The sequence below is a fragment of the Desmodus rotundus genome, chromosome 8 (assembly GCF_022682495.2).
Source record: "Desmodus rotundus isolate HL8 chromosome 8, HLdesRot8A.1, whole genome shotgun sequence".
NCBI lineage: Eukaryota > Metazoa > Chordata > Mammalia > Chiroptera > Phyllostomidae > Desmodus > Desmodus rotundus.
This window is the reverse complement of record NC_071394.1, coordinates 96,129,368-96,156,415: the sequence shown is the minus strand read 5'-3', so window position 1 is coordinate 96,156,415 and position 27,048 is coordinate 96,129,368. Positions and strand designations below refer to the sequence as shown.

General features: G+C 42.2%; 1 protein-coding gene across 3 annotated transcripts in view; it reads right to left on the bottom strand.

Annotated features, from left to right (window-relative positions):
• ATG7 (autophagy related 7) overlaps positions 1-27,048 on the bottom strand; it is a 269,209-nt gene that overhangs the window by 47,484 nt on the left and 194,677 nt on the right. The window contains exon 20 of one of the 3 annotated variants that reach the window (XM_053929529.2): positions 9,941-10,062. The exons of 1 other annotated variant lie outside the window; for it this stretch is intronic. In XM_053929529.2, the coding sequence (XP_053785504.1) occupies positions 10,027-10,062 (36 nt within the window). In that variant the 3' untranslated portion in view covers positions 9,941-10,026. Of the gene's footprint in view, positions 1-9,940; positions 10,063-27,048 lie in introns of those variants that run through there. One more of the 3 variants, XM_071222290.1, reaches the window with a different exon arrangement.

Genomic DNA, 27,048 nt, shown 5'->3' with positions numbered 1-27,048 from the left:
TTTCTCTCAGTGCTTCAGGCACAACTGTCATCCTAAGATCTCCCTTCACCATTATTAAGGATTCCTTTGACTCCCTCCTGTGCACCGTCCCCCAGTATCTATAATGTAAGTCTTCCTCTTTCTTGGTTTACCCTTTTGCTGTTCTGGAGTTCATCCTTCAGAGGGTTCTCAAAAAGGGTGAATAGTAGGTAAATTTTTTGAGATCGTTGTATACCTGAAAATATCTTTATTCTACCTACAAACCCAATTAAGGGTTTGGCTGAATATAGAATTGTAGATTAGAAATAATATTCTTTTATGGTTTGAAAACATTCTACCACTGACTTCTAGTTTCCAGTGCAGTTACTGAGAAGTCAAAAACCATTCTGACTTTTGATTCTTTGCATATGACCTATTTTTTTCCTCTCTTTAAGCTGTAGGTCTTTTTTGACCCTACTGCTCTGAAATTTCACTGTGAGGGTCCTCGGTATTATTCTATTGTCACTCACCATTCTGGGCAATCTAGAAACTCAATTTTGTGTCTCTCAATTTTGAGAAATTTTCTTTATTACCTACTTTTTTTTTCTGGTCTGCTTTTCTTCTTGCAACCTCTATTATTTGGATCTTGGCGGTCCTTGCCTGCTCCACTAATTTGCTTATCTTTTCTCCCCTATTTTCCATTTCTTTGGCCTTTTGCTTTAGTTTCTGGAAGATATTCTGAACCTCATCATCTAATCCTTCTATTAAATTAAAAAATTTTAATTTCCGAGACCTTTAAAAAATTACCTGAGTATCCTTTTATAGCCTTTGTTCTTGTTTCATGAATATAATATTTTTTATTTCAAAATTTTTATTGAAAATGTCTGATTTAAGTATAAAAATGTTTTGACTTGTTTTCAGAGAAGCATTGTAGATTAGTATATATTTCACATGGTTCTGCTCTAAACCTATTAAATTCTAATACATACTTCTTTTTCTCATTTGTTTTATATATTCTTGCAAAAAATTATTTACTTTTAACATTTTAAATTTTATTTTTATTACATTTTTTCCATTACTATTTATCCTCTCCATACCCTCATCTACCTCCACCCACCCCCTCGCCCCCACAATCACCACCCTGTTGTCCGTGTCCATGAGTTTTATTCTCTCTTTTTTTCCCTTTTTGCTTAATTCTTCCACCCCCCACCCCTGGGGTGGTCAGCCTGCTCTCTACATAATATCTCTTTTGTCTCACTGAGAACATAAATGATAATGAATTTTTTGGATTATCTAAAATTTTCATCTCTTGGCATACTCTGTTTCCTTCAAATTTACATTGGTCTCTGTCTTTCAAGTTCGATGCCTGATAACACTTGGTTTCTGCTCCTATCAAGGAGGTACTCTGGACTGTTTGAAGTCGACCATGGACTTGACTTTGGGTCAGCTGGCTGAGCTACCATGTCACAGAGTCTCTGACATCTTTTGGGGGGCGTTAGTCAGATTCTCTGGAGAAGGATCATCCATTCTCCTGTCTGGAAGGTATTTAAGTTTGATGGTCTATGTTATGGGAGCCCCGTGTGGGGAGAAGGTTTGATCTCTCTGTATTCGATATGGAAACATTCTTTTAATCCCATTTTCAGTGCCATACAGCCTACTCTCAACTCTGGCTGATGTGTCCTGGTCCACAAACTCTGTGTACTGTTACCAGAAAGTAAACTTTCAGTTTCCTAACTGGAATAGGGGAGGCAGTTGTCCCATTGTGCAAAGCTAGAGTGGGGAGCTGGGGATCTAATTACTTAAGATAGACTTTCCACGAACTCTCCTGCTTTAAGCTTCATATTTACCTCTCGCTTTCAGAGTAATCTGCTATCTCCAATTCCCAAGCCTTTAGGTAGAAAATATGGGATTTCTCCACTGGCTGGCTTAGAATTTAACTTTCTTATCATCCATCTGTTTCAGTCCATTTGGGCTGCAATAACAAAAATACCATTTTTGGTATTATAAACAGTAAAAATTTATTTCACATACTTCTGGATACTGGGATTCCATGATTAAGGTGCCATTAGATTTGGTGTCTGGTGACAGCCTGCTTCCTAGTCCATAGATGGGCATCTTCTGGTGCCCTTACACAGCAGAGGGCCAAGGGAGTTCTCCGGGGTCTCGTTTTTAGGGCCACTTATTCATGACCTGATCAGCCCCACCTCTGGACACCATCACACTGCAGATTCGGGTTCAACATATGAATTTGGGGGTGGGCACAAACGTTCAGTCTACAGCACCACCTTTCCAGAATCCATTATTTTGTTGTTGTTTGCTCTCTTACTCTCATTATCTCTGAGAATTTTTTAAAAAAATATCCCTTTACTGTTATTTTAGGATATTATAAGAGGGATCAAAATAAATGAATATTCTTGATTGCCATTTTTGGAGTTAATATATTCACATGGTTCAAGCTTCAGAGGGAAAGAGTATATAATGAAGTCTCCCTCACGGCCGTCCTGAAGCACCAGCCACCCAAGAACCCTCCGTCCGAGGAAGAAACCAGTGCCACTGATTCCTGGCGTCCCTCCCGCCTGCCTTCATCATTTCAGTTCTTGCTCTATACTGTCAGTCTATCTGCACGATTTGTGACTCGGCTTTACTACTACAGTACCTGTCACACTGCAGTGAGGAAAGAGATGTAAAACTAAAGGAGACCAGCTCCTTGGGGAGGATTAAAACAATGATAAAGTTTATCTTTATTGTCCCTTCCACAGTATGTACACTTTCCCACCATTTATGGTCCTGTTCACTGTCTCAGACACCAAAGCGTAACCACAAAAACTTCTTCCCACTCATTACTAAACTCACTCCATAAGACGGGATCTGATAATTGTTCTCCCAGTGGTGTGAATTACTAATATAGCCTACTTTGCCGTTCTTTCCCTGAAGTGGCTGAATTGTCACAGGAGATAAAACTTGGGGCCAAAGGAATTAAACTCTAGTGGTTGCCACTTCGGAAATTACCCAACACATCAGTTTAGCCAAGATGTGCTGTTACTGAGATCGTGCTTACAGGAACATCGGGTCAAACCAAAATGGACTCTCAAAACTCTACAAAATTCAAGCCAAGCAAATGCCCAAGAAGCAATCTTTTAATACAGTGAGCACCAAAACTGAACAGACCAATTAAAACATTCATACATTAATAAAGATTCTGCTAAAAATAACCACTTTCTATTTAAATAATAAAGGCACCCAGGGTCCACATTCCATAGTTGGGAAACATTACTGAATAATAAAACTATCATGAAGTAAACTCAAACTCACAATCAAAATAAGCCATAAAGTAGTTTTTTAAAAATGAGTATATAAAGAAATGTAACTGAAATCAAGATAGCAAAATGCTGACTTCCAGCTCTGACCATGATAATGTAGATTGTATTAGACTTACTCTCGTCATAAACAATAATAATAACTTCACAAAATATGCAAAATAATTGTTACCAGGCTCAGAGAGCAACCAATACAAAACCTCAAGCAGGGAACAATGGTCTTGGTAGAGGGACAAGGCAGAAATCAGAGTTCGATGCTGCTAAGGATGCTGGGATTTGGGAAGTAGGGTTGCAGAGATGGGTGAACCTCAGGGAAGAAACCCAGAAATCTGCGTGGAAATTGGAACCTTGGCTAATTATTGGGCTTCAGAGTGAAGGGCGAGATATCTAGAAGTCTGGAGGAGAAAGTACATGTTGGGAAGCTGAGAGCTAAGGTTGAGAGGAAATGCCAGATATTAAACAGTACTGGAGATGTGAAATTTGGGGCCAAATGAGAGTGGAAGACATAGGTGAAGATATCGAACACTTATGAGAACTCCAGAAAGGCCACCTATAAGATTGTCAACCCCACTCCAGGAGTAAGGGGTACACTGAAATAGATCTGCCCTGCTAAGCTTCAGCCAGGTCTTCACAGAATCAAAGTGCTCTCCTAGCAGTTTGGCTGACTGAAAGAAGATAATGAAACACTGTAACACTGTAACAAAATCCAAAGTACACATACCATTTACAATGTTTGGCATATAGCAGAAAATTACTAAATATGCCTCCCTCCCCCCCAAAACAATAAAAAGTGACCAATTATTGAGAGATAAAACAGTACATAGAAGCAGATCAGAGGTGACCCAGATATTTGATTTAGCAGACAAGGGCTTCAAAATAGCTATGAATAATATGTTAAAAAAGAAAAAAAAAACCAGACAAACTGGATGGAAAGATAGAATACTTGAATTTAGAATTCAAATGTATACAAAAAAATCCACCCTGGAAACAAATATCTTATCACGTCTGTAACACAAAGGCACTCTTCAAAGGCAGGGCAGTAGTCCGCAGTAGGCACGCACCTGAGTGTGCCCTGCCAAGTTCTTTCTGCCCCTGTACCACAGCTGAATGCCAATTAAAGCACAACCACTCCTCAGGGTCCACTAGCTCTGTATTAATTCTTTAGCTGAAAGGTAAGGGGAAGTATACCACCACTTGCTTCATGAATCCTTTAGAAGCTTTCTTGATCCTAACCCAACATAGGCACATATATTATCAGTGAGTCAGATTTAGAAATAAATCATACAACCTACAGAAGTGGTTTACAGAAACCCAGTAAGCAGTTCCTCTTCTTGGCAAAGAAAACGGTGGGTGATATGTACACAGACATGCCCCGGGGGAAAGGCCTAACGAGCTGGAAGCAGAGTCTGGACGAAGTTAGGTCTGAAAGGAATCCTGGGGCAACAGACAAATCCTGTTTTAACATGGGAGGGACCAAAGTCTAGAAAGGTCATGTGGCTAACACAAAGCCTCAGGGATTGTGGAAAGCAGAGCAGGAACACTAAACGCTGGCTCTCTGATTCCAAATGCCGAGACCTTTTCTCATTTCCTGAGTTCAGCATGTGCAGAAATGAACACGTGAAAGTTAGGACACACAGGATGACTCTAACATTTTTAATTGACACTCATTTCTTTATATGCCTCAAAGTCTTGTCCCTGCTTAGATCTTTATGCAATTATACCCACATTATATACTCCATTTTGTTTTCATAGCCCTGGGTATTGATAAAAACATGCTGCTATTTACTTGTGTTCTGACCTCAGTTTGACAAAATGAGAAGAAACAGAAAAAGGGTAAGGAGCAAAAGCTGCCTTCTGTCTACCAATCTACTTTGCTCACTTATGACAGAGTAGCTACCTTCGAAATCATCCTCTCCCTCCTTTTTTCTATTGCTACTGCCTCCTCCTGTCTCCTGATCAGGCCTCAGCTCTCCCTTCCCAATTCATGCCTTTCCTGCTGCCAAAGGCTTTTCCTAACAGTCCTTACCATCTTTCTCCTCTGCTCAACTCAATTCTTGGGTTCCCTCACATCTTCAGGATAAAGTCCATTCACAATGCTCCCTAGCTTCACCCTATCCCACCTGCCTTCCTACCTTTCAAGCTCCATCTCTCTGCATAACCCTTATATGCACCTACCCTCCCGTTACCTGAAAAAGGCAAAAACTGTGCCTTTGAACCTACTGTTGTCATTGTGCATATTCTCTGGTAAAGTCCTACTAGCTCTTCTAATTTTTTAAAAATATTGATTTTTACAGACAGAGGAAGGGAGAAAAAGAGAGAGAGAGAGAGAGAGAGAGAGAGAGAGAGAGAGAGAGAGAGAGAGAGAGAGAGAGAGAGAAGGAGAGACAGGGAGAAAGAGAGAGAGAATATAGAAATTTCCCTAAGAAATTTCAACTTCAATGGGTCTGAGGTCAAGTCCCGACTTTATTTTGAAGGAAAACAATTTTTCAGGTGACTTTAGCACCACTCTCCAAGTGAAAAAGCCTGAGGCAAACCAATGTACACTCTCTCAGACAAATGCCCACTTTTATGAGTCACGAATTCCTGAAACACAAAGAGCCCTAACCATTTGTTTGGAGTGTTGCTCACTGAAGGACACGTAGACAGCAAGAAGAGAAAAGGTTCAAATCCTTGAGAGCCCTCAAGGATGTGTATTGTGGGCACAAGAAGCAAGCACAGGGATGTTTTGGGGGGCATTATTTGGATCAAAAGCCTGGAAGGACAACCTCAATGTTTTTTAGCAGAAGAATAGATGGCTTTTTAAGTACGTAAGCAATAAAACACCATGCTGTGGTGAAAATGGCTGAACTGGGTGGAGCTACATGCAGCAACATAGATAAATTTCAAAAACACATCCTTGAGTGAAAAAAACAAGGCAGGTTGTGGAAGGGCATGGGCAACCTGACACTATCTATATAAAGTCTTAAAATAGGGAAAACAAGGGGAGACCTTGATGGCAGTCTGAAGTCTGAACTGCCATGGAAAGAAGCCTGGGAGACAGGCAGCTCAGGGGACATACGGTGACCAGCTGTGCCACTCGGCCGTCAGCAGACCTCCCCTGGCCTCAGTGTTTTCTTTGTGAAGTGAGAGGTTTGGATCCCTCAGGTAAGTGCTTTTCAGCTCTGCAATCATTGGCACCACAAGCCATACCGAAGACTATCAGACTATCAGTTCTCACCATGGAGGAGAGCTCTGAGTTCCAGCTGCGACACTGGGAGCCGCACGGGTGTCAGGGTAAACACCTTATTTGCTAAGAGTATTCTACAGAAGAGTTCTCCCACATGTCTGAGTCACAGCGAAAACAGGAAGCCCACACCTATTTCTTCTGAGGACCATCCCATGTGCCCACCACCTTCCACCAGCTGTAAAAACGCCTTCATGAAATCCCCACAGAGCCGAGGCCAAAGGGCTGGTCCAGGCGGGTGGGGCGGGATGCTGGGGCAGGAAGCACACAGGCTGCTCACCCGCAGGAAGATCAACAGTGGAGTGGGGACCGTGTGAGGAAGAAACCATAGAAGGAATCTGTCCTGAGAGAAGGCACTTCCTAACTCGCCTCCTGGCCTTTCTTTTATCCACTGATGGCACAACAACAAGACTGAGCAGAGGACAAACGGTTTAAAATTTAAAAACACAATCCAATAATAGCATGTTTTTAAGACAGAATATGTAAACACATAGTATGAGATTCAAAAGCTCAGCCTATTGTCCTGCTCCCAGCCAACCAGTTCCCCTCCCCAGTAGCAACCACTTGGTATATGCTTTAGAGACAGTTAATGCACGGCCAAGTATATAAACACACACACACACACACACACACACACACGATTTAGAAAAACATCATATAAGTGTTCTGTACTTTTTTTTTGTGATACCATTTGTTATTTTTCTTTTGAAAAGTTTTAAACTTAGAGAAAACTTGATAAGCACTTCTATATGATTCATATAAATAAACTATTAATATTTTCCCACATTTCTCTCTTTTAATACATGTTTCTCCCCATGAACCACTGAAAAGGATACTGCAGACATTAATGACACACCCTCTGAATCTATTAGCATGCATCCCCTAAGAATAAGGAAATTCTTTTATACACCCACAATAATATTATCACACCTATGAAAATTAACATTAATTCAATAATATCACCTACTACAGAGCCCATATTTAAATTCACCAAAATGTCTCAAAAACGAACATTGCTTTTCAGACAACATCGGATGCATTCGGGGTGGTATGGCTACAGACAAACCTTGCTCTTTAAACTTAACGCTATATACTGGAGATTTTTCTGTACCATATAAATAGAAATTCCTCAATCTACTTGACAACTACCGATGGTAAGAGCGAATATCTATTGAGTGTTTACTATATAGTAACTTTACTCAGATTTTTTTTCTCCCATCCTCAGTTAGCTTTCCTATTCTTTTTATAACTTTGTAAGTTTGACGTATTTCTTTTATTTTACTCATTTTTGTTATTCACAAAAGAACATAGATTGGTGAATCTTCCTACGCTGTATTAGCTATATCAAAAACAAATTGTATAGAATTTTCACATTTTCTATATAGTCTATAATTTTGATTTTGATTTCTTTATTGACTCAAGAATAATTTTTTAAAAATATTTTACTTATTTATTTTTAAAGAGAGGGGAAGGGAGAGAGAAAGAGAGGAAGAGAAACATCAATGTGTGGTTGCCTCTCACACACCCCCTACTGGGGACCTGGTCTGCAACCCAGGCATGTGTCCTGACTGCGAATTGAACCAGAGACCCTTTGGTTCGCAGGCTGGCACTCAATCAATCCACTGAGCCACACCAGCCAGGGCGATTCAAGGAGAATTTTTATGCTTCCCAGTGGTGTTTATTTCCAGGTTTAATTTTTTAAAAAATTTTATTTGTCAGTTGTATTACATAGGGATCAGATTTTTTTTGGTATTTCAACTTTTTTAGTATGGTAGTTTTCTCAGTGTCCTACCATATGTTCCTTTTTTGTGGCAATTGAAAAGAATGTGGTTTATCAATTAATCTAAGTTATTAAGGGAATAGCAGTTCTATGTCTCTATTCCTTTCCTCCAAACCAAATTCAGCATGTTAGAGTTTGAATATTTTTATATTTTTGGCATGGGGATTGGAGACATTTCATCCTCACCACTGTCATGGAAGGGAATTTATAGGGCATCTAAGCCAACCTCCACTCAGTACAGGAACTTCCTTTACAGCATCCCTAAAAGGTGTTCGAATGAGTTTAACGTGAATTATTGCTGAGCCAGGGAACTCAGCCTGCTGCTCAGATTGTGGCATGTGTGGCCTCTATCAGGAGGTCGGGGATTAAGATCCTCACAAAGCATTTATTGTGTACCTACTCTATAAGGACTGCCTTGCCCAATGAACTTTGGGGAACACACAAGAAAAATATGATATTACACTCGAGCTCTGGAACTGTGTGCCTCAGTGCCTCAGGACACTGCAGTGAATTCGCTCCATGTGGTATTTTAAATTTTTGAGGGAAATGATAAGATATACAACCTGTCAGGCACTGTACAAACTATCAGATCAAGGTAGTTTTCATAGTTTCAACATTAGTTTGTGCTACATTCCTTTTGATGATCTCCTATCTTTGCAAAACTGGGTTTGTGGGAGTCGTTTTATAACAGCAAGTTTTATGTGAAAATCAACATCGAACATAGGAAAGGAGTGTGGCAGGTTCATACCTGATTCCAAGGTTTGGGAAGCTGTGCACAGCTTCTGTGATGATTTCAGAATAAAGAGGTGATACTTTCTTTCAACTTATGTGCTGCTCATTTTTTTCAAATAGCTACTCAACTGATATTATGCATTAAGTTGCTTGGTCCTAACTACTTAATAAATGGAACTGCTATGTATTTCTTTTGGCCTAAGGGGCTCTCTGAAACAATTCCTGAGACTCCATGAGCACTGTGAGCCAAGAAAGCTTGAGGATGTCTCTAGTAGCTTACAGCTGAGTTTCAGAGACCAGTCAGGACAGTGATGCAGTCGGGACGTGAAGAGTCGGACTTACACACTCTCACTGAACCAGCAGACGTTTCAGGAATTAAGAATACGGGGGCACCGTCTGGGACAGAGTCAAACAAGTAGGACTGGCCTGGCCAACTGCAGGGTAGGAAGGGTTGAACCACAGACAGGAGAAAATGCCTCTACAAGAGCAAAGAGAATTGGGAATGAGGACACTGGTCTGGCTGGGGGCCTTAGAGGAACAGCTGAGGAGTCTGGAGCTGTGATCTGGACAAAGTGGGTAAGGTGTTAGGTCACAGGTGTGATCCTGTAAAAGCCAGTGTTTAAGGAAGACTAATCCCAGCAGGGGTAGTGGATGGACTGGAAGGGTGAGAAGGTAGGAAATTACGTCACCAGAAAAGCAATGTACCTACACAGTACAAGCCAGATGCAACAGAGAGCAGGTGTCCCTGTCCTGCAGCAGCCTTACCACATGCTGTAGAATTCCCCAAACTATAGTCCCAAAGATCTGCTGGGAAAACTGCCGTTTTTGGATTCTCTATAACGGGGGCACATTGGAATCAAGTTTTTAGAAATTCTGCTTGGAGACCGGAGCCTTGCTCCTAGGAAAGTATATAAAAGAATGGTTAAGCATGGAATAGGAGGAAGAAAGTATGGATTAGGAGTCAGGAGACTTGGAGTTGAATCTCAGTTTGACCACAAACTCACCAAAGAGTGGTCCTAGGCCTCGGTTTTGCCACTCTGGTAACGGGGACTCTGGAAGTGAGGTAAGAAGAAACACCAAGTAAAAGGCTCAAGTCTATCCGATGTGTCAGGTCCAGTCTTTCTGTGTACTGGTAAATAGGGCCAAGATTGTGGTTTTAACAGTTCATTCCAATTTGCACCAAGCATTTATGTCAACAAAGGGCTTTATATTATTAAAATATCATAGTCTGGGCTCCTGTAAACAATTACTAGTATAATAGCAGTGAATGTACACAACAGACCAGAATATTGGCAGAGACTTCCGGTGAACAAAAATCAACCTTATTTACCAAAGTTGCCCACGATGATGGCTCACAGTCAACATTTAAAATAAAAATTAAGCCACTGATCTGCTTTGTGTCTCCAGGGAACAAACGGGCTCTGTACAATCTGCATTAAGACAGAGTAGGAGCAGACAAATTCGATGGGGTGAAGACTATGGAAAATCAGGGGAAATCAGGGGCAGAATAACAAACTTAGAACTTGAAATAATTATGAACACAAGAAATACCCAATAAAGGCCGCATCAGAAAGAACATGAAAGTCTTACAGATTTTTGTTTATTTTATTTGAATTTAAGCAATAAGAGCTTTATGTTTCCTTTCTAGCTTCAGAAGAAATGACGATGTGTCCTACAGAGTTAGCCCATAAAGCACTCCCGATTCTTTACTCAAACTGGGTATAAGATCAAAAGAGACAGCATTTGGGGCCCTCTAAAGTGATGGGATTAGTAAATGTCAGGGCTTAACGATGAGTTACAGAATGGTCTCTGGCTTTTTCAATGGCCCCCAGATAGTGCAGTCTCTTTGCTAGCCCTGAAATGTCTTTTTAGAGGCACTGGTCTACTGGGGCAGGAAGCCCCAGCCTCAGCAGGTCTCAGAGAAGACCAGGATAATCGTGGCCATAGCCAGCATCTGTATGCAGGTCTGTGTCACAGTTTTTGCTAGGGTGGGGAGGTTGAAGATGTTTTATAGTGGGGGAAGGGAGGAGGCAGTTAGAAACGGGAAAGAAAGAACTCTCATCTCTGGGAAACCTGCAAAATGACTTCCCTCTATGAATTTGTGCAAATAAAATCTCCGTCTCCCACCCCTGTTTACAGGTCAGTGAACCCATTCATGGATTAGGAAGTGACCCACAAGCGTCAGTGTGAAGAGAGGGGTGTGGTGGTGGAAACATTGGAGAGAATGCAGTATCCTGTTTAATTTGGCCTTGCCAATGCCAAACCCTCTCTCTGCGAATGTTTCTTTAGTTAAAGAGTGATAACGTCCTCCTTCCAATGGCCTTGCCTCTCAGGAAATGGGATATTCTCACTGCATCACTTACCCTCCTCCCCTGAGGGACAGGGAGTAAGCCCAGATTGATTTACATAGGAGGTGGAAGGGCTGCTGTGTGGGAAAATGCCTGGAAATAAAACTGTGGTGCGCCTGCAAAAGGTATAATACAATATAGTGTAAGTCCTCACAGTGCAAATAAGCCAAGTTAACACCAGTGTATATACTTTGCATCTGCTGGCCATTCAATTAAAAGAAAATAAAGGGTGAATAAGGGTCATTAGATAAAACCGGATAGTGTGCTGGTGGCCAGAACTAAGGAAGAGCCGTCTGGAGCCACATTTATGAACAATGGCAACACAGAAACTTGGTAGCCATGGCTGTTAGACTGAGGGGCACCAGGAATGATGACTTCAATTCAGAGAGCTTAGAGAGGTAGCACTGGTGCAAACACAAAATCTCAAATGTGGCTGCAGGTAAATAAATGAGCCTCGTTCCTCATGTCCGAACACGGTGCCTTTCCCGCACAGTCTTAGGGAATTGTCTGCGACCCTTCGGTAGCAGAAATATCTATTGAGATGTTTGGTCTGGGTATCCCCACTCTTTATCAACCATTAGAACAGGGAGCTGCTGGCATCACCAAGGTTGTAGGGGCAGGGTCTTCATCATTTTGCCCCCTTATATAAAACCATGTGACAACAAGGGTATCCACGGACTTCAGTGCCCACCCCTCTGCGGGACTATGCATGCACCTTACTCCTCTCCCAATAACATCCATCGGCAGAGCACGATGACCTGTAGCTGTAAGCTCAAAGCTCCGTTTCCTGTTCAGCATTTTCCACTCTGTTGTCCCACCTTATCTGTCCAGATGTCTCTCTCATTATTTCCCAACCTCACATCTCACCCCCGTGCACGCCTGCCTTCAAGCCTCCAATCATCTTGTGCTCTTTAGTTCTGTCCGCACTACCAGGTGCACGTCAAGTCCTGCCCCCTTCCCCAGGCACTCTAACCCATGGCCATCTTACTAGAACTCACCAGATCCTACACTGTTGTCTGACCATGTGCATACATAAGCAACCAGAGAATATCAGGGTTGGATAAGGCCTTACAGAGCATCTGTCCCAAACATCTAGGGTGCACAAATCCCATCCACAGCACCTTGGGGGACCTACGATTGGCATGAGGACTGGAATGAGTTACATCCTCCACAAACAGCAGTCCTCTACCTCCGTGCCCAGTCATGAGGTCACCTATTCCATTCTGGATCAACACCTTCGAGTGTGGGAAAAGGTCTTTGTCAAACTGAACTAGAGACCCTTCTCTGTAACTTCCCCCTAGTCGTAGCTTGGCCTCCACATGCCTCACACACAGGCCAGCCCTACAGGTATTTGAGGACAGGACACGGCATCTCTTTGGTTTTCTCTTCTTTCACCTAATCACTCATTCTTTTTTTTTTCTCTCTCTCTTTTTTTTAAAAGACTTTATTTATTTTTAGAGAGAAGGGGAGGGAGGGAGGAAGGGGAGAAGAGAGGGAGAGAAACATCAATATGTGGTTGCCTCTCGCTCGCTCCCTACTGGGGACCTGGCCCGTGTCCTGGCATGTGTCCTGACTGGGAATTGAACCGGGGACCCATTGGTTCACAGGCCAGCACTCAATCCACTGAGCCAGGGTATAACTGCTCATTCTTTATTTGAGAATGTTCCTCACATCATGGTTCCTGATCCTGGTTGTCAACATCCTTTGGCATCTTTAAGTGTAGTAATTTGAAGTCAAATACTCCAGGGGTGGGGCTGGCCATTCAGTTTCTAGAAATGCACCTTCAACAGTGCCATAAGCGATGTTAGTGCGCCCCTCCACACCACTGCTTCAGTCATGTTACTTGTGAGCATCGAAAACCTCTTTTCACAGGTGCTACTTATTACATCTCTCCCATCCTGTACTTGTGGAAACTTTTTTATTTTAAAAGATCTAAGGGCTTAGACTTGTGCCTGTTGTATTTCAACATTTTAGGCTCAGCCTATGCCTGTCATGGTCTCTTTAGATCCTGATTTTAGTTCTTTTCCGGCTTAGCATCATCCATGGATTTGCTAGATGTGCCAGTTTTGTCTTAATCCAAATCATGGATAAAATGCTGAAAAAGCCAGTTTTTGAGGACTTAACCTTTTTGGCATATCTCCTTCCCTTTAGGTCCCAAATATGCATCGTGCCGTACTGTGCATATAATAAATGCTTATCCATAATTGTTGAATTATACCAAATTCTACCTAATATCAAAAAATTTTTATATTTTCATGGTAATGATGAACTCTATCTAAATTCTTTCTTGCTGGGTTCATCTCTCTCTTTCTAAGTCTCCCTTTCTCTTTAGCCCTCAGAACTCTGAGAACACAATGTAGCCTGCAAAGCCCAAGGAATAAACACTATGTCAATAACATGTTCTTTAATTCCTTTTGTAGCGTCTTCCTGATTGGTTGCAAGGTCAGTTTGTAGAAAACCCATTGCATTAAAGGAGATAACATCTGTGAATCCTTTGATTTCCTGTTTGGCTCTAATGTCAATATAATAATAGCTTCTTGTAGATATTTTTACTGTAGGATAAACACACTAAGCCCCACTTCTAAATACAAGGATTTGAGTGTGTCAGTACATGCCAAAATGAGGGCTTCTGTGTATCTCCTGTAAAATAATCTTCCCATAATGTTGCTCATGAGCAACAAGATGGTCAACATCAACATGTTGAAAGGGGAATGCAACGGTAATACTCCTCTTTAAATGTGACCCCCATTTCCAAGATAACTCCAATCACAATCAGGGGAAGGAAAAATCCTACTATGACAGGAAATGGCAAGCAAGAATCTGTGCACACTGGCACCTCGGGGGCTCTCTGAAGAGTCTAAGAACCACACACTTGTTCAGATTAGAAAACACTCTAACGTGAAGTTTGGGCACCAGGAAAATAGCACTAAGGTCCTGGGGAGTGTGTTTCTCTTTGCCAGGTTTTAGGATTGGGCATGATTGCCCAGAAAGGATGGGGATGTCCCCATCCCACCCCACCACCTGTTTGTGGGGTAAGGCAGGGGGACAGAGAGTTTATTAGAATGTGTATGGGAGGGAGGGGTAGGAAAAGCATTTCTAATGTTACAATTACTTTGGGGTTTTTTGGTCACAACAGGAAATAATTAATTTTGAATTCTTAAATTTTATTAAGTAGGAGAGGGGAACTTAGGGGTGAGTATAATTAAAAAAAAAGGTTGAGAACCCAAACTAATCTAGGGTGATAAAGGACAGAATAGTGGTTATCTGTCAAGGGGTCAAGGGAGGCTTTAAAAAATGTTCTAAATTTTGATCTGGGTGGTCTTTACATAGGTGTATAGGTAATAAAAAATCACTGAGATGTACACTTAAGACTTGTGCACTTAATTGTATATAAATTATATAACTCTCAATTAAAAGGGTAAAAAAATAATAAAAGGATGAGTACCACTGGCTTACTAGCCTGGGCCTAGCTGTCCCCTGCAACTCATGGGGCTGGTATGGAGGGGGTGGCACACAGTGTATCACTGAGATGTTTACGAGATACGAAAGGATGTTATTAACTTGAGGAGGCTGATAAAATATACCACCAATCAAAGTTCTCTTATCTTTCAACAAACCGGTGAGGCCTGACGCAGGGCCAGCTTGTCCCCTGGGGCCAGGAGGAACAGCATGGATTCACAAGGAAGGAGGGGTGACAGGTGCTGGGCAGCATCTTTGACCTTGGGGAAGAAGGCCTGCTGGGGCCAAGCTACCCACCGAAAAGACACGGGTCTGCTGGCTTTAGATTAAGGCATGGGAGGTCTAAGGAAACCAAGGGGAAGAGATGCTGACCCAAGGAAAGGTGGTGGGTCTGAGGAGAGAGGTGAAGTCCTGGGGCCTTGGACGAACAAGGGCCCCAAACTCCATCAGGCATCGCCATGTTTCCACAGCTGCTGCTGGCGCCGGGCCAGGGGCTCTGGGTGGGCCATTTCCCCCTCTCACAACATCAATGCATTTCTATCACGAACTCCCCAGTTCAAAGGCAGGCAGAGCAGGAGAAGAGAGTCCAGAGAATGACAGGAGAGGGGCCCTGGTGTCAGGAGAGGGAGAAAAGGGTTTTCAGGAGGCACTCACATGCTCCCACATACCTAGGATGAAGTGGGGCCCGTCTCAGACCCCACCGCATTACAGTCCTTTGACTGTCACGGCGGTTCAACAGACAGGAGGTGGCATAGACTCACCTACACTGTCCCCAGAATGGCACCAAGTGTTCTCCACCTGCTTGTACTTTTGGTCCTGACAACCCCTCAGAGGCAGGCGTCTTCACTCTCATTTTACAGATAAGACACTGCAGCTCACAGAGATGACGTGATCGGCCTACTGGCACACCGCTGGTCAAAGGCCAGAACTTTCTCCCCTTTACCAAAGCTCAGGACAAGATCTGAATCTCTGTTCTCCATGCTCAACAAAGCTCTCACCATTTTGGGGCACTCTGGCATGGACCTTAAATCTAAGCCCTACCCAGGAATTCACTATGCATCCATTAGTTGAGATTCTGTTTTCACTTCTGTTACAGAGGTAATTATTCATCAACTTAAATAAGACTTCATATAGTATTCTGATAATAAGAGAAATCAGTGAAATAATGACCTCAGTACCTGCTATGTGAAATATAAGAAACGTACAAGTTTAGGTGTTTGTGGTTAGTCACATACACTTACATTTTGCTATACATGAAATATATAACTTATAGCAAATAAATAATTAACCTTGACTTAAAAAAGGTATAAGAAACCAAATTTTTTACTGTGGTAAAATATACGTAACAAAATCCACCATTTAATCATCCGTAAGTGTACGGTCCAGCAGCATCGTTACATTCAAGTGTTGTACGACCACGGCCACCATCGACCCGCAGAACTTGTTCATCCCCAAACAGACACCCGGTGCCAGCAAACACTAACTCCCCGGTCTGTGCTCGAGAGTAGCGTTTTACACAGCACTTCGCATAGGGCGCAGACTTAGGAAATGCTTCTTGAAGAAAAGTGAGCTTTATAGTCATAAAGGAGACCAATATTACATGAATAAAACAAGATTAAAGGGAATCTATTTTTCCATAACTGAAGACTAATAGCATCCACAGCCAAGAAGAATTAAGAGTAATTTATGACTTGTTTACCCTTCTGGCATCAGCTCTAATAATCTGTTTTGACCAAGACCTCGTGTTCTCTTTAGATGCATTAGCAGGTGGTGGTGAAGTCTAAAGCGGGGAGCAGGAAAGAGGAGATGCCCGGCCAGCCGGCACTGGAGGCTAGTTGTCGAGCTGTCACCCAGCGGATAGGGACTCTGTGCTCTCCTAGGAAGCTGTCCTTGGCAGATCTGTGTGACTTGGCAGTGACCCTGTGATGGAAATTCACTGAGGAGCCTGAATTTTAAGTCCTGGTGAGCAAAGCTTTCAAGTCTCTGTGCACATAAGCAGCCTAGAGAGGAGGCAAAGGCCTCCCCAGTACCCTTTGGGTGAAATTGGGGAAGCAGATAAACAAGGATTACAAGGCTTTTCACTGCTGCCAGGGCACTGCGGAAGCATGGAAAGCCTGAATAAATGGCTCCTTCAGTTTAGAATTTTCTAATCTGGTAATGGCACGCAGCCCTAAGGGGACAGGGTTAAGAGGTAGCCTATTTGTTAGAGGGAAGTTCACTGGGTTTTAAAAAAAACTGACTAAGGGACCAGGAACGCACACAGCAATGGCCACTCAGCCACTAGTTGGCCCCCCTTGACTTCCTTTGGCTAAAGAAAAGTTTTTGCTAAAGAAAAATATTCTCCACTGGGACAATGTTGCTGTCTGTGGTTTTTGACTCATCTGACAATTGTTAAATAGCTTTTCCTTCCTTCCTGGAGAACATGCTTTACTTGGTGCATCATACTCAAAACCCAAGGCTGGGAAGGTGATTCTGAGCTGGTGGACTGGGACTAGTTGACAGATGCTCTATTGCAAGAGAGGGGACCAATGAATATCTGGGCTTTGGAAGTAAATTTATGATGTTTGGATTTTGTGCTGGCACCAAGCTCTGGGTTTTAAGCACTCTGCTGTCATATGGTGTGCACCCTTTCCAAGAAAAACTCTATAAAATGAAAATACTTCATTGCCACGGCCTTTGACTTCTTGAGAGTCACACAAATACTGTAATCTCTTACAACATTTAATTTAATTTAAACTCGGTTCACCTAAAGAAAAAAATTAGTTCTGAATCTGCCTATTTCAATTCTTAAAAAGCACCAGTCTTCTCTGTGGTGTCACTGTTTTGTCTGCTATGTGCCAAACTGTTATTTCACATATGTGAAAAGAAAATTGGCATTGAGTCCATATGAACTAAACTACTGGCAAAGGCAAAGCAGGAGCTTGCCATTGAGAAGATTAGATTCCCAAGAAACTCCTCTAGCGGTGTCCAATATCCACAAACTGAAAAAGTGTGTGTGTGTAAATATATATGCACATGTTTGGTTTGAAGAAGCTGATCCGCAGCCCCTGAGTTCAGGTAGTATTCGATTAGTCATTTAAGTTAACCTGGTCTTAAATATCTCAGCTGTACAAATACATAACACAAAATAAATGTGCACCGATTAATACGAGAAATAGGAAATTGAGAATCACTTTACTCTTATTCAAGTTTGAGCTTGTACATTTCAATCGACTTCTTTATTTGCTTAATAAATAGGATGATTCATACTTTCCTCATAAGGAAGACTGATTAGATCATTGTGTGTGTGTGTGTGTGTGTGTGTGTGTGTGTGTGTGTGTGTGTGTGTGTGTTGGGGGCAGTAGGAGGGGAGATTTTCTTTTCTTTTATATTTTTAATCCCTGCCCGAGGACTTTTTTTTTTCACTGATTTTTTTTTTTTTTTTCACTGAGTCTTGGAGGGGCTGAATCCCACATCCTAACCCTGAACCCTGGTTCCTGCAGCTCTCCTTTATCCTATAAGCAGTTCCAGTAACATCCCAGCTACATAACCAAGAAATTCCCTCTTTGCTAAGGTTGGTAACAATCAGGTCTTTGTCACTTACAACTGAAAGAGTTGTGAATAATGTAGGAGCTCATCTTCGCCTGGGAATCACATTGTTACTAACTTCTTTAGTGATTACTGGCTTTCCAGGTGTCAAGTATCTTTTATAGCAACTTTTTGTTAGTGGCATCTCATATCAATTCATATGTCAAAAAATAAACGCTGAAATTAATAAATCAGAGTGGCAAAAACTCTCCTATGGTTGTGTTAGAACAAGCAGAATTATGTAAATATAGTTCTACCCATTTCACATTTCTTAGCACATAGAGAAAGTTAGCATTAGTTACTGAAGGTATCTACCGAGTCAGGAGTTTGTAGCACAAACATGCTTAACCACATCTTATTTTATCGCCATTGTTCATAACCTTATGGAACAAAAGAAGACAAGAACCAGATTGGAGAAGAATAAAAGAAAAGCTTCATTCACAGAAGTACCAATTCTTCCTGTCCATATGGTTAGGTTCTGCTTCTTCCCCGAACCCAGAGCTGAACGTCTCAGACAAGCTGGCAGGTACAAACATGCTCCCTTTTAATTACGCAACCAAATTGCTGCAATAACTGATTGCCAGTTAAATAATTATAATCAAGTGCCCATTGTGCATAACAATCATTTAATGACTGCCATCGGAAAACACTATAATAAAGAGAACTTTAATGAGGAAAACTGGAAAGAGGCCAAAGTTTTATGGCGGTTTGCTTAAAGGGAAAGAGAGCCATAATCTGTGTTTAAGATTAAAAGAAGCCTTTAATCCAGATGCTCAACATTAAACAAGGGAGTGGAGTCATGTTTTGATCAAAAGTTACTGCATGCGTAAAACAAAGTAATGTAAATGTTCTTTTAGAAAAGAGCTCCAGTAAATTATATTAAGTAAGTGTTTGTAACCATTTGCTTTGGAAAAAAATGAAAAAGAAGAAAAACATCTGATTTTCATTTTGGACAAGAATACTCAGCTAAAATAATAAAAGGGAACAGGATTTTACTTAAATTGTATATCATTGAAACTGAGTGAGTTTCCATTCAATTTACCTGGTACCAGTAATATTTCTTCTGTATTGACCCTATTTATTTTTGTTCTCACTTCACTAAGTCAGGCTTATATCTTTGGGAGGTGTAATTATATTCTCACACACAGTCTTAATTGGAATGGTTTTGATGATCTCAGCGTCAGCAAACAGTAGTTCTCATCTGAGGGGAAAAGAAAAACCCCAACTACAGTCTCACCACATAAAACTCAGACCCACTGGCAGCTCCTGCCCCTGCTGCTGCATGGAGTGTTTGGCTAACAAATCAAGGCTGCAGTTCCCAGAATCGCAGCCATTTTCTACGAACTGATATGCAGCCGGGCCAACTATAAACACCAGCACCTCTGGGCTTGCTAGAGTGAATGCTGAGAGAAAACTAAAACAACAGTCAGTCCTCTCAAGGAAGAATAAAAAGGAAAAGCAAAAATGAAACCCACAATGGTTCCTATGCATGAGAGCAGATTTAGGCCCCCGTAACTGAAAGGTCGCAGGTTGGATTTCCGGTCAGGGCACATGCCAAGTTGAGGGTTCAGTCCCTGGTCAGGATGTGTACAAGAACGGTAAGGTCTCGCTCTCTAGTATCAATAAGCATGCCCTCAGGCGAGAATAAAAAACAAACAAACAAAATCACAACTGGGGATCATCTCTGTCCTACTAATATGAACATTCATGGCCCAACAAGCTGCCCCAGGACTCTTGAGATGCCACAGAATGTCCAGGTCCTGGGACGTTAGTGTGTGGATACATACGTGCTTAAGTGTGTGCGCTTGTGTGTAACAGAGACAAAGAGACACAGATTAACTGCGGGGGGGGGAACCCCACGATCTGTTTACCTGGGGTACAGGATACAGACAGGACAGGCCAGGACAGATTTTCTAAGACAATTTTAGCTTAAAACTAACCTAAGAGAAGGTATAGGAATTCAATTATGACGCCAGAGCTTTTTCTGACATTCTAAGTTAAGGGTATCGACAAATTCTCCTTCAGGAAGTTCCTGCTTTTAGTTTGTGTTACAGGTATATCTAATTACCTTCTGCCCTGTAAATTGCTGGGGGTAACAGCATCAGTGTCTGTTTTATCAAAGTCTGTCCGTAGCATTTACCACAGTGGTTTATGCACAGTGCAGGCTGCTCTTTGATAAGCGTTTCTCACCAGGCTCTTCACCAGTCAGCAGGAGCAGCTCTTCTTTGCATCTCAAAGTCACTGCCAACCTCCAGTGGCCTTCCCTGTGCTTCCTGAGGAGTCTCCCCTTCTAGGAGTTGGGTACCTGGGATTATGCAGTTCCTGTTCCCTTTCCTCACTAACCAGCGGTCAGGGCAGTACCTACGCTCTCTCCACTTCAGTTTTCTCCTCTGCAAAAGCTGATGTCAATAATAAGCCCAGCTTATAAGGTGTGAGGGTGTGAGAGTGTGAGTGTGAGTGTGGGCTTGGTGAGGAACGCATATAAAGCCACATGTCTGGTACTGGTAAGTGTTCAATAGGTGGGAGCTATTATTAACACACATCACTCCCTTTAGAAGAAAATTTAAATTCAAATTTATAGGCCAGGTATGTGATAGAGTCAATAATTATAACAATATAACTTATCTTGCTCAGCCACTCACTCTAAACATTCCTGTTTCTACCTTTCTATACCCCAATACATTCCCCACATAGCAGCCAAGACTTAAAAAAAAATGTGAATCACACTCCCTGTCAACCTCCCGCTTCACACACAGCACAGGCTGTTCTCATGGCCACGAGAGCCCATATCGCTTAGTCTCTGCCAGTGTCTCCAACCTTATTTCCTACAACTCTCCCCCTAACTCACCGTGCTTTCGCCATGCTGGCTACATTTCCCCCAATTCTTAAAAGTAAACAATCTTACTTCCAACTTAGGTCTTTGCACAGGATGTTCCCTCTGACTACAGGCTCTTGCCCCCAATCCTCGTATGTCTAACGCCCTCCTCTGTACTCAGGTCTCATCTCAGAAGCCACTTTCACAGACCTGCCAGTCTAAATTGTCTAAGTCCTGACCTCTGTTCTCTGATCTTCCATGCCCCACACCAATGCGTTCTATCCCAGCATCCTGCTCTGTTTCCATCATTGTGCTCATCACTAGTGGAACATGTCTTTTTTACTTGTTTATGGAACTAAAATCAAATAAGCTTCATGCAGAGACCTTGCCTTTTCTTGACTACCACTATATCTCCAGTGCTTGGAAGGGGCCGAGCACACAGCAGACACTGAATGAATATATGAGACACAAGAAACATTGTACATAAACAATGATGCTTCAGTCCCTCTCAAAGGAGGCACCTTGGGACCTCACACAGTTCTCCCAATCGCCATTAGCTGCTCCATTGTATTTTCCTGAACCTCATCGACAGCCTGAAATCTCTTCCCTTTCAAAGGTAATTTTAGTTTTGGGAAAAGCCAGAAGTCACAGCGTGCCAAATCTGGGCTGTAGGGGGACTGAGTCACCTGGGTGATTTGATGTTTTGCCAAAAACTCTGCACGAGACGCGATGCATGAGCAGGCATGTTGTTGTGATGAAGCTGCCAATCACCAGTTGCCCATAGCTGCAGTCTTCTGAATCATCCAAGTAATTTCCGCATAGGAATATTCAAGCTTAACGCAAAATTTTACGCAGATTCATTGCTGTACTTAGTCATTTTGAATGTGATGGCCACACAGTATACAAGCTCACTCAACGGTGTTTACCACCCCCACTGACTAGTACAGTGAAGTCATCATTGTTCATGCATGTGCATTCCAGTCCACTCTCCCTGGTTGCCAGCTTACACTGGTGTTGTGCAAACTGTTCTCATTATATTAACAGTGGCTGGACTTTTTCCAGACAGATCTCATCATATACTGTATCCCCCACAGAGCCTTGTACACTGGTAGTCACTTACTGGGCACTCAGTAAGCCTTAACTGAATTGAATTGCACTGAATTCAACCAAGTGGCTGATATCCAGGGTACAGATAAAAAGTTTCTCTTGGCACTATCCTCTCAGATCAGATGTACCATCAAGAGCTCATAACCGTGACCTGTGCTTATCAAGGAGTATATGGGACCTAAAAGACAGTGGGCATGAGGGTGAATGTATGTAAATATACTTAGGGCTCACCAATGTTTCTGGGTTCAACAAAAGGGTGAGGAGACACAAGTGTCTAAATTCACAGCACACAGTAAGCAAAACAGTACATTAGCATAAAGTGAAACTGGGGTCACGGTTACATTTAAAACAAACTCTTCTTTTAATATTTATATAAATTCCCAGTCAGGTTCAGATAGAAGTAGAGTGGGATTTGGAGGCAGAAATCAGTTTTCTTTTCTTTAAAAATTTTTTTTTGCCCTGGCTGGTGTGGCTCAGTGGATTGAGTGCTGGCCTGAAAACCAAAGGGTCGCTGGTTCGATCCCCAGTCAGGGCACATGCCTGGGTTGCAAGCCAGGTCCCCCGATGGGGGGTGCACAAGAGGCGACCACACATCAATGTTTCTCTCCCTCTCTCCTCCCTCCCTTCTCCTCTGTCGAAAAATAAATAAAATCTTTAAAAAAATTTTTTTAAATCTTCACCCAAGGATTTTTTAAAAATCGATTTTATAGAAAGATGCAGGGAGAGGGAGAGAGAGATGTGAGAGAGAGACATGGATCAATTGCTTCCTGTATGCGCCACAACTGGGGATCAAACGTGCAATCTAAGTATGTGCCCTGACTGAAAATTGAATCTGTGACCTTTTGGTGTATGGGACAATGCTCCAACCAACTTAGCCACCTGGCCAGGGCAGAATTCACTGTTTTCTGAACTTGAATAGCACCATAAACTATACTATCTCTTATAGCACTTAGAAATGACCCTATCTTGCTTTTTTGCAGCAGGTTTGCTGCCAAAATACAGGTGTTGTAAAAATCATCACTAAATCAAAACCAAAATGGGAAAGGAAAAGGCTCATATTAACATCATTGTCACTGCACATGTAGATTTGGGCAAATCTACCACTACTGGCCATCTGATCTACAAATGTAGTGGGATCACCAAAAGAATTGGTGAGAAATTTAATAAGGAGGCTGCTGAGATGGGGAAGGGTTCCTTCAATTATGCCTGGGTCTCAGATAAGCTAAACGTGAGCATGGTATCACCACTGATACATCTCTGTGAAAATTTGAGGCCAGCAAGTATTATGTGACCATCATTGATACCCTAGGACACAGAGACTTTATCAAAAATACAAGTACAGGCACATATCAGGCTGAATACTGTACTGATTGTTGCTGCTGGTGTTGGTGAATTTGAAGCAGGTATCTCCAAGAATGGGCAGACCCATGAGCATGCCCTTTCCAGCTTATACACTGGGTGTGAAACAACTGATTGTTGGTGTTAACTAAAGGGATTCCACTGAGCTGCCCTATGGCCAGAAGAGGTAAGAGAAAATTGTTAAAGAAGTCAGCTCCTACATCAAGAAAATTGGCTACAATCCTGACATAGTAGCATTTGTGCCAGTTTCTGGTTGGAATGGCGACAACATGCTGGAGCCAAGTGCTAACACACCTTGGTTCAAGAGATGGAAAGTCACCTGTAAAGATGGCAATGCTAGTGGAACCACACTGCTTGAAGCTCTGGACTGCATCCTCCACATCATCCAACTGACAAGCCCCTGCATCTACCCCTCTAGGATGTCTACAAAATTGGTGGTATTAGTACTGTTCCTGTGGATTGACTGGTGTTCTCAAACCCTGCATGGTGGTCACCTTTGCTCCAGTCAGTGTTACAACAGAAGTAGAGTCTGTTGAAATGCACCATAATGCTTTGCGTGAAGTTCTTCCTGGGGACAATGTCAAGAATGTGTCTGTCAAAGATGTTCATTGTGGCAATGTGGCTGGTGGCAGCAAAAATGACCCACCAATGGAAGCAGTTGGCTGCACAGCTCAGGTGACTGTCCTCAACCATCCAGGTCAAATCAGTGTCAGCTATGCACCTGTGCTGGACTGTCACACAGCTCATGTTGCTTGCAAATTTGCCAAACTGAAGGAGAAGGTTGATCGTCATTGTTCTGGGAAAATCTAGAAGATGACCCAAAGTTTCTGAAATCTAGTGATGCTGCCATTGTTGGTATGGTTCCTGGCAAGCCGTGTGTGTTGAGAGCTTCTCTGACTATCCTCCTCTGGGCCACTTTGCTGTTCATGACATGAGACAGTGCCTATGGGTGTCATCAAAGCAGTGGAAAAGAAGGAGCTGGCAAAGTAACCAAGTCTGCCCAGAAAGTTCAGAAGGCTAAATGAGTATTATCTCCCATAGCTGCCACCCCAGTCTTAATCAGTGGTAGAAGAAGGGTCTCAGAAAGAACTATTTGTCTCAACTGGCCACTTAAGTTTAACAGTAAGAGACTAGTTAGTGATTAAAATGCATCGTAAAACTTTCAGAAGGAAAGGAGAATGTTATGTAGATCATTTGTGTGTGGGGGGGCAGTTTTTAAGTTATTAGTTTTTAAAATCAGTACTCGTTAACAGAAACAACTTGACAAAAATTTGTCACAGAATTTTGAGACTCATTAAAACAAGGTTTAATGAGGAAAAAGAAAGAAAGAAACAACCCTATCTCGAATTCACTCTCATTGTTTCAAATATGTTAGTCTTATCCCTTCAACCTCAGGTCAGAAATTGGATCTCATGCTTTTCTAGACCTTTGAAGTTCAGAACACTCAGAACTGAATCCTATATCTTCCATCAGTTCTAAGACATTAGAACTGGTGAATTATTTATCCTCTCTTAGCCTTAATTTCCACACCTTTTAAGTGGATAATGGCACTCATTCCACAAAGGAATGATATGAGAAATAAATGGGATGATTTACATAAAAAGCCTTTTGATGTATTTAATAGAAAATAGGTACTCAACAAATTACAATTGCCTTCCTGGGTAGATGGTAGGTGTTCCAAAAATATCCACTAGGTGACAGCCAAATTGAGGTGGAAAGCATGCCAGGAAACAAGCATAACGAAGAGTGGCAGGAAAAACTCAAAGTATCATCTGGAAAAAATAAAACAAGGCCCAAAGTGCTATAACATTTCTTATTACTCTCCGTACAAGAAAGATCCGCAAACATTGGCATTTTATGGCTTGATCGCAGTGACAAGTGGCAGTGAGGGCTGAGTATCAGAAAGTCACTGAGTATCAGAAATCATTGGTTAACTACAAAGGGAAAGGAAAGGGAAAGTATGTTCCTGAGGATGTATTTGCCTTAAACCTCCACAGTATCAGAGAACTCATGGCAGGATTCCAATAAAAAAACCAATGGGAATTTAAGTATTCCTTGATATTATCAAGAAATGCAAGCCATCAGGAAAAATTCTTGTGTTCAAATCACTCTGTTTGACATTCCAAGGCTCCAACACAAACAGCTGTAGCTGCTGGAGTAATCACAAAGGCTAGGTGAAAAGTAAATCAAAGAAAGAAGTGAACTGACTATTTTCAACAATCCTGGGGGCAGATATTTAGAGGAAAAGGACAAGTCACTTTTTGGGGGTCTCCTAACATCAAGCCCTAGGAAATGAGAGAAATAGTGGCAACAAAAAAGAAAGGAAAGGGACTTCCACCCAATATGGAAGTATAGGTAGATATACTTTGCCTCCTCGCACAACCAAAAGAAGGACAACACCGAATCTAAAAACAAAAAATAACCAGAACTGCCAGGAAATCCAACTGTATGGAACTTCAACAACCAAGGAGTTAAAGAAGAAACTTTCACCCAGACTGATAGGAGGGGTGGAGATGGGCAGCTGGGGTAGAGAGGACTTGTGGCAAGGAGCAGCAGCTGGAGGACAGGGGTGTGACAGACAGTGTCTGGAGGACCGAGGGATACCACATTTGTGTGTGGATAAACCAGGAGGAATAACTGGGGAGCAAGACAGACCACATAACCCAGGGTTCCAGTGAGGGGAAATAAAGCCTCAAAACCTCTGACTGTAAAAATCTGTGGGGGTTGAGGCAGCGGGAGAAACTCCCAGCCTCACAGGAGAGTTCACTGGAGGGACCCACAGGGTCCTAGAATGTACACAAACCAACCCATCTGACAATCAGCACCAAAAGGGCCCAATTTGCTTGTGGGTATTGGGGGAAGAGACTGAAAGCCAGCTGAGAGCTGAGCAAGCAGCACTGTTTCCTCTCTGACCCCTCCCCTAATACAGTGCCACAATACAGCAACCTGGGTTGCCCCACCCAGGTGAATACCTAAGGCTCCGCCCCTTACTAGGTAACAGGTGCACTGAGAAAAGAAATATGGCCCTAATGGAAGAACAGACCAAAACTCCAAAAATAGAACTAAGGGATGAAAAGATAGCCAACCTATCAGATGCAGAGTTCAAAACACTGGTAATCAGGATGCTCACAGAAATGATTAAGTATGGTTACAAAGTAGAGGAAAAAGTGAAGGCTATGCAAAGTGAAATAAAGAAAAATATACAAGGAACCAACAGTGAAGGGAAGGAAACTGGGACTCAAATTGATGATATGGAGCAGAAGGAAGAAATAAACATTCAACCAGAACAGAATGAAGAAACAAGAATTCAAAAAAAATAAGGAGAGGCTTAAGAACCTCTGATTACAACTTAAAGCGTTCCAACATCCAAACATAGGGGTGCC